The following is an 8,215-nucleotide window of genomic DNA, read 5'->3' as shown; positions in this document are numbered from 1 at the left end:
TGTTGCTCTCATTCCTATAGGGATGTTTTTTTATCTCACCCCTCCCTTCAAGTTTAATGTATCTTTGCAGAAGAGGAGGAAGAAGAGTTATAATAGCTAGAGAAGTATATATCCTATATACTAAAATATACTATATATATACTATAAATAATATATATTATATTATATATTATACAATATTATTATATATTTTATATTATATATTCAATGGTATATATATACTATAAATAATATATAAATATTATTTTAAGAGACTAGGCGTAGTTGACAGAGGCTCTGCCTTCTGTCTGCACCTGAGCAGTTGGTTTAAAAGACTCTTTGTGGTTGACAGAGGCAAAGCTTTCCATCTGCACATGTGCAGTAGCTTTTAAAAGACTAGGCGTGGTTGAAATTGGCTCTGCCTTCCCTCTGCTCCAGTGCAGTTTCTATTAAATGACTAGGTGTTGTTCAACGAGGACTTCCTTCCCTCTGCACTTGAGCAGTTGCTTTAAAAGATTTGGTGTGGTTGACATAGACACAGCTTTCTGAATGTGCATGTTCAGTTGCTTTTAAAAGACGAGATGTGGTCGACATAGGCTCTGCCTTCTTTCTGCACCTGATCAGTTGATTTTAAAAGACTAGGCGTGGCTGACAGAGGCTCCGCCTTCCATCTGCACCTGTGTAGTTTCTTTTAAAAGAGTAGGTGTTGGTCAAAGAAGTTCTGCCTTCTGTCTGCATCTGAACAGTTGCTTTAAAATATTTGGTGTGCTTTCATCGCTTGCTGAAGGTTAATATTCAGGAGGATGCCTATATGTTTCTCTTTGGGTTCTCCTTATTTAGCTTCTCTAGGATCACTAATTATAGGCTCAATGTCCTTGGTTTATGGCTAGAAACCAATTATGAGTGAGTACATCCCATGTTCCTCTTTTTGGGTCTGGGTTACCTCACTCAGGATAGCGTTTTCTATTTCCATCCATTTGCATGCAAAATTCAAGAAGTCCTTGTTTTTTATTGCTGAGTAGTACTCTAATATGTATATATTCCATGCTTTCTTCATCCATTCTTCCATTGAAGGGCTCAACTAACTAGACCTGGATGGAGGTGGGGGTTCCTTCGACTTCCGACAGGACAGGGAACCCTGATTGCTTTTCGGGCTGAGGGGGGGGGGGACTTAATTGGGGGAGGGGGAGGGAAATGGAAGGCAGTGGCGGGGAAGAGACAGAAATCTTTAATAAATAAAAAAAATTAATGTAAAAAAATAAAATAAAATACTTGGTGTGCTTGACAGAGGCTCCACTATCTGCACATGCACAGTTGCTTTCAATAGACTGGATGCGGTCGACAGAGGCTCCGCCATCTTTCTGCACATGTGCAGTTGCTTTTTAAAGACTAGGTGTGGTTGACAGAGAGGATGCTTTCTGTATGCGCATGCGCAGTTTCTTTTAAAAGACTAGATGTGGTCAACATAGGCTCTGACTTCTTTCTGAGCATGCAGAGTTGCTGTTAAAAGACTAGACATTATTGATATAGGCTCTACCTTCAATCTGAGCATGTGCAGTTTCTTTTAACTGACTAGGTGTTGTTCAAAGAGGCTCTTCTTTCTGTCTGGACCTGAGCAGTTGCTTTTAAAAGACTTGTTGTGGTTGACAGAGGCTCCAATTTCTGACTGCGCTTGCCCAGTTGCTTTCAATAGACTAGTTGTGGTCAATAGAGCCTCTGCCTTCTTTCTCCGCATGTGCAGTTGCTTTTAAAGGGCTAGGCATTATTGATATAGGCTCTCCCTTCAATCTGCACATGTGCAGTTTCATTTAAAAGACTACCTGTGTTTGACAGAGACCCGACTTCCTTTTGCACCTGAGAAGTTGCTTTTAAAGACTTGGTGTGGTTGACACAGGTGCCACTTTCCCTCTGTGCATGCTCAGTTGCATTTAAAAGACTAAGCATATTTGACCAAGGCTCCACCTTCTGTCTTCGCATGCACAGTTAGTTTTAAAGGCCTAGGTGCGGTTGACAGAGGCTCTACCTTCTGTCTGTGCCTCTGCAGTTTCTTTTAAGTTACTAGATGTTGTTCAACGTGATTCCGCATTCAGTCTGCACCTGAGCAGTTGCTTTTAAAGGACTAGGTATAGTTGACAGAGGCCCCACCTTCTGTCTTCGCATGCACAGTTACTTTTCAAAGACTAGGTGGGGTTGACAGAGGCTCTGCCTTCTCTCAGTGCCTGTGCAGTTACTTTTAAATGCCTTGGTGGTGTTAAAAGAGGCTCTGTCTTCCCTTTGATCCTGTGCAGTTTCTTTTAACTGACTAGCTGTTGTTCAAAGAGGCTCTGCCTTCAGTCTGCACCTGAGCAGTTGCTTTAAAAGACTTGGTGTGGTTGACAGAGGATCCTCTTTCTGTCTTTGCATTTGCAGTTGCTTTCAAAAGACTAGATGTGGTCGACAGAGGCTCCACCTTCTTTCTGCACATGCGCAGTTGCTTTTAAAAGACTAGGTGTGGTTGACAGAGGCACTGCTTTCCTTCTGTGCATGTGCAGTTGCTTTTAAAAGACTAGGCGTGGTTGACAGAGGCTCTGCCTTCTGCCTGCACCTGAGCAGTTGCTTTCAAAGACTAGGTGTGATTGACAGAGGCACTGGTTTCCATCTGCGAATGTTCAGTTGCCTTTAAAGGACTAGATGTGTTGACGTAGGCTCTGCCTTCTTTCTGCACATGTGCAGTTGCTTTTAAAAGACTAGGCATGGTTGACAGAGTTGCTGCTTTCCCTCTGCGCATGTGCCATTGCTTTTAAAAGACTAGGCATTTTTGAAAGAGTCTCTGCTTTCCGTTGGCTCTTGTGCAGTTGCTTTTAAAAGACTAGGCATGGTAGACAGAGGCTCTGCCTTCCGTCTGCACCTGAGCAGTTTCTTTTAAAAGATTAGGTGTTGTTGAAAGAGGTTCCGCCTTCCCTGTGCACCTGAGAAGTTGCTTTTAAAACACTATGTGTGGTTAACAGAGGCGCTGCTTTCTGTCTGTGCATGTGTAGTTGCTTTTGAAGGACTAGGCCATATTGATAGAGGCTCTGCCTTCCGTCAGCGCATGCGTGGCTACTTTTAAAAGACTGCCTAAGGTTGACAGAGGCTCCTCCTTTCTTCTGCCCCTGAGAAGTTGCTTTTAAAAGAGTAGGTGTGATTGAGAGGAGCTGTTTTCCGTCTGCGCATGTGCAGTTGCTTTTCAAAGAGTAGATGTGTTGACATAGGGTCTGCCTTCTTTCTGCACATGCGCAGTTGCTTTTAAAACACTAGGTTTGGTTGACAGATGCTCCGTCATCTGTCTGCACCTGAGCAGTTTCTTTTAAAAGATTAGGTGTTGCTGAAAGAGGCTCTGCCTTCCCTGTGTTTTAAAACCCGAGAAGTTGGTTTTAAATGTCTAGGTGTCGTTGATAAAGGCACCACTTTCTGTCTGCGCATGCGCAGTTGCTTTTAAAAGCCTGCATGATTGACAGGTCCCCCTCCCTTCTGCGCCTGTGCAGTTGCTTTTTAAAGCCTGTGGGTGTGAACGGAAATGGATTATGCTGTATCCGCCTTTCTTCAACTACCGTTATTTTCTGGTGTTCTTCGAGGCCAGTGAAGCCTTCAGGAAGCTTCTTTGAGCATCCGTGAGGAACCATAGGAACCTCTGTTTCTCAAGGTATTATCTGGAATATTCTCCCCTCAATCCAGAGACCTCCCTAAAGCGATCCATTCCAAATTATCCTTTCCCACCCCTACCATTTATTGTGGGTGTCTTCGACTACTGCCGTTGTCATGTGCCGCTGCCACTTGACAGTCAAGGTTTCAATGTGTATAGAGAGAAACAGCCGTTAGAAAAGGGAGAAACAGTACTAGTCCGGAGGAAAGTTCATATGGTGAGCTTGAACTGAGATAACAAGGTCTAAATTTCCCTTTTTGGTTACTAAGTCAGTTTAAGGAAACAAGGCGAGGTAGCCTTTCATGGAGTAATAGTAGGATCTACCAACAGAGACTGTACAAATTATGTCATCCTCTGTTTTTCAGGGTGATCTCTTCTCTAACCTGTTTGTATTACAATCTTTGTTCCCCACTACAGTCATCATGCCTCGTGGCCAAAAGAGCAAGATCCGTGCCCGCGAGAAGCGCCGTCAGGCCCGTGCCCAAAATACAGTGGAGGAACCGGCCTCTCCCGATCCTTCCTATGAGGGTCCAGATCAGGCTAGTCCTGCTGCTGGTATGCCTACACCTCCGAACACGATGCAGGGGGCACACTGTACCTTTTCACACACATATGAAAATACAGGTGCCAGAAACCAAGATGAGAAAAGTTCAGATGATTCTGATGACATCGAGGTCTGGAGTAAAGATCCCACAAACCACAAAGTAATCTTACTGGTAAGGTTCCTGATGGAGAAGTATCAAAAGAAGGAGGTTATTACAAGGGCAGATATGCTGAAGTGTGTTATCAAAACATCAAAAAACCACTTCACTGAGATCCTAAAGAGAGCCACAGAGCACATGGAACTAGCCTTTGGTGTTGATCTGAAGGAAGTCGATCCTATCAGGCACTGCTATGCCCTTTTCAACAAACTAGACCATACCTATGATGGAGTAAAGGAAGAAAAAATGCTCAATACTGGCCTATTAATGATGGTTCTTGGTGTGATCTTCAAGAAAAATAACTGTGCCTCTGAAAAGGAGGTCTGGGACGTGCTGAATATGATGGGTGTATATGCTCACAAGAAACACTTCATCTATGGAGAGCCTAAGAAAGTTATCACTGAGGATTTGGTCAGGCTGAAGTATCTGGAGTACCGAAAAGTGCCCAACAGCAATCCTCCATCCTTCGAATTCACATGGGGTTCCAGAGCCCAGGCTGAAATCAGCAAGATGAAAATCCTGGAGTTTTGGGCCAAGATCCATGATACTACACCAGAAGCCTTTGGATCCTTGTATGAAAAAGCTGTGAAAGGTGAAGAAGAAAGAGCTCAAGCCAGGTCTGCAGCAAGGGCTCGCAAGGCTGCTATGTCCAGTTCACATTCGAAAGCCATGACCAGCAGCTCCTCCCATGCTAAGTAATAGCTAAGGCTATTTCCTCACTATTTGTTTAAAAAGGTATGGCAGCTACCTAATAGTGGAGGGCTAATATGGGTTGAGGGGAATAAGTGCTTATATTTCTTTCTCTGTTGTATATTTGTAACTTCCAGTTTTACCTTTTTCCCTCTTTTGATTCTAGGTTATATTTTAAAGGTTGAAGTCTGACGATGTCCTGTGTGGAAATTAAAGACAGTGACCATTTTAAATTGTAGATGGGCAGCATAGAAGGAGCCCATTGAATACCACCATCGCTTTTCTCTGCTATATTTGTTATTTTGTTTCATTTTGTTGTTTTGTGTTTTATTTCAGATGTTTTTTCAATAGATTTTAATACATTTTCATAAAATTACAAATAAATTTGCTTATACATTTATTGCCCTTTAAAAGTTTAAGCTGTTTTGGGAGGAGAGAAGCACTTTTATTTAGGGATGTGACCACTGGTGAGTTCTTCATGCTCCAGTGGATGAACTCACTGCTATGCCCGTATGCATAGCACTAATTGGACTTATTTTTTCTTTTGGAAAAGAAGTATGAAAAGAAAGGAAGAAGTCCACATCTGTTTGAATTTACCAGTCTATTCAATCTTAGTGTTTTATTGGCTCAGTGACTAAAATCTGGATCAAAATATAGTCACTAGAAAGTGAAATAACAATACCAAAAAATGGGAAAAGTAAGAGAGGATAAATACTTAGCTTATCATTTTCCTTATTTCACTTTGTTGTATAAAAATAAAATGCATATACTTTGATTTGTTTATCTTACTAGTGATATAGGTATTAATAAGGCATTTTTAACTCTAATTCATGCTTACCAGCTTACTCATTATCCAAAGTTAATTTGCATTTAGTGTTTGTGGGGGTTGGAGAAAGGGTTTCCCTTTGTAACAGTACTGGCTGTCCTGGAACTTGCTCTGTAGACTAGGCTGGCCTCTAACTCACTGAGATTCCCCTGCCTCTGCCTCCGAAGTACTGGAATTAAAGGACTGTGCCAGTACTACCCAGCTAGCATCTAGTCTTTGAATGTCATTCTGTTAGAAATGGGGACTTATGCATACTGAGTGAGGGAAAAATCAGTTTTCTCCAATAGAGTAACACTGGGTATATCAATCACTCTTGCACAGTCCTCACATTCAGAAGTAGTTGAACAATATATAATGTGGTTCCACTGTTTTTTTTTTTGTTTCTTTCTTTCTTTTGGTGTGTGTGTGTGTGTGTTTGTGTGTGTGTGTGTGTTGTGTATTTGGTTACTTTGATGTTTTCATTTTGTTCTGTTTCTTTTTGATGGGGTTTTATTTTGTTTTCTGGGTATTTCAGGGAATTGTTTTTGTATTGTTTTTTTTTTTTGAGAAACAACTTAAAATTGGATGACTCAGAAGGAAGAGAAGAACTGGAAGGACTTGGGGGAATCATATGATCAAAATAAATTTAAAAAATGGTTTTAAATACTAAAGGATTTGGTTGTAAGTCTATCCTTTAATGGCTAAGCCATTTCTCCAAGAAAAGGCTAATCAGACTATAATCCACAACCCCTGAGAGGCTAGATAGCAAGGAGGAACATGCATGGAGTGGATGCCCCTGGGGAAAGGAAATAGATAGGATCTTGTAACATGACGGCCTGCTTGTTGCCCGGCTGCCTGGCTAGATTACCCATGAAATAATCACACAGAAACAGTATTCATTAAAATACTGCTTGGCCCATTAGCTCAGGTTTCATATTAGCTCTTATAATTTACATTAACACATGATTTTTATCTATGTTAGCCACATGACTCAGTACCTTTTTCAGTGGGGTAGATCATATCCTGCTTCTTTGGTGTCAAGACAGGACTGGGGATCAATGGGCTTCCTCTTTCCCAGAATTCTTCTGTTCTCATTGCCATGCCTCTACTTCCTGTCTGGTTGTCCTGCATATACTTCCTGCCTGACTACTGGCCAATCAGCATTTATTTAAAACATAATTGACAGAATACAGAATTGTCCCACACCAGGATCTCCTGAGTAAATTGGAATGGGGAGAGGACAGAGGGGTGAACAGGAGGGAGGAAGAGAACATGAGGGACCTGGATGGTTGAGTTGGGGAAGCAATAGAAAGGAATGATATGGAATTCCCCTCTGTATGCTGTGAAAATGTTTTGTTACCATTGGTTAATAAAGGAGCTGCTTTGGGCCTCTGATAGGGCAGAATAGAGCAGGTCAGGAATTTCAAGCAGAGATACAGGAGAAAAGTATGTGGAGTTAGAGAGATGTCATGTAGCAATTGAGGGAGACAGACACCCTGGAACCTTGCAAGTAAACAGTGAGCCTTGTGGTCAATTACAAAATAACAGAAATGGGATTATTCAAGATGTAAGAGTTAGTTCATAAGAAACCTGAGCTAATAGTCCAAGAAGTGTTGTAATTAATATAGTCTCTGTGTGATTATTTTGGGTCTGGGCATCTAGGAACTAACAAGCAGTCACTGCCTGGAAGGGGAGAACAAGGAAAGTGATATCTCGATAGAGGGAGCCATTATGGGGTTAGGGAGAAATCTAGTGCTATGAAATCTCACAGGAATCCACAAGGATGACCCCAGTTAAGAATCTAAGAAATAGTGGAGAGGGTGCCTGAACTGGCCTTCCTCTGTAATCAGATTAGTGACTACCCTAATTGTTATCATAGAACCTACACCCAGTAACTGATGAAAGCATCTGTAACGATCCATAGCCAAGCACTCGTATAAGCTTCTGGAGTCCAGTGGAAGAGAGTGAGGAGAGATGATATGAGCAAGTGGGGGTGGGGGGCAAGATCATGATGGGGAAACCCACAGAGACAGCTGACACAAGCTTGCGGGCGCTCACTGATTCTGAACTGACAGCTAAGGAGCCTCCATGGGACTGAACTGGGCCCTGGGCAGTCTGTGGAGACCCGAACTTATCCCTAAAGCTTGATCTGGATTTTTCAAAGCCCATTCCCTATAGAGTGATGCATTGCTCAGCCTAGATACAGCAGGGATGGGTTTGGTCCTGCCTCAACTTGATATGTCAGACCTTGTTGACTCCCCATGGAATGCCTTACCCTCTCTGAGGAGTGGATAGGGTTTGAGGGGAGATGGGCAGAACAGGAGGAGGGAGGAATGGGGAACTGAGGTTGGTTATGTAAAATGAAAAAAACTATTTAAT

At 42.2% G+C, this 8,215-nt stretch overlaps 1 protein-coding gene across 1 annotated transcript; it reads left to right on the top strand.

Annotated features, from left to right (window-relative positions):
* The first annotated feature begins 4,062 nt into the window (after positions 1–4,062).
* Positions 4,063–5,040, top strand: LOC121438952 (melanoma-associated antigen B18-like). The gene has a single exon (XM_041639459.1). It carries the CDS (start codon positions 4,063–4,065, stop codon positions 5,038–5,040), a length of 978 nt encoding a protein of 325 aa, XP_041495393.1.
* The last annotated feature ends 3,175 nt before the right edge of the window (positions 5,041–8,215 follow it).

Source organism: Microtus oregoni, unplaced genomic scaffold (genome assembly GCF_018167655.1).
Source record: "Microtus oregoni isolate MIOR12 unplaced genomic scaffold, Mior012 000059F_ref0000304, whole genome shotgun sequence".
Taxonomy (NCBI): Eukaryota; Metazoa; Chordata; class Mammalia; order Rodentia; family Cricetidae; genus Microtus; species Microtus oregoni.
The sequence above is the reverse complement of the archived record's forward strand: the minus strand, read 5'-3'. Positions and strand labels throughout refer to the sequence as shown.

What these genes read in the sequence shown, in the direction of transcription:
- LOC121438952 (XM_041639459.1), top strand. Translation starts at nt 4,063, where the DNA reads ATGCCTCGTGGCCAAAAGAGCAAGATCCGTGCCCGCGAGAAGCGCCGT.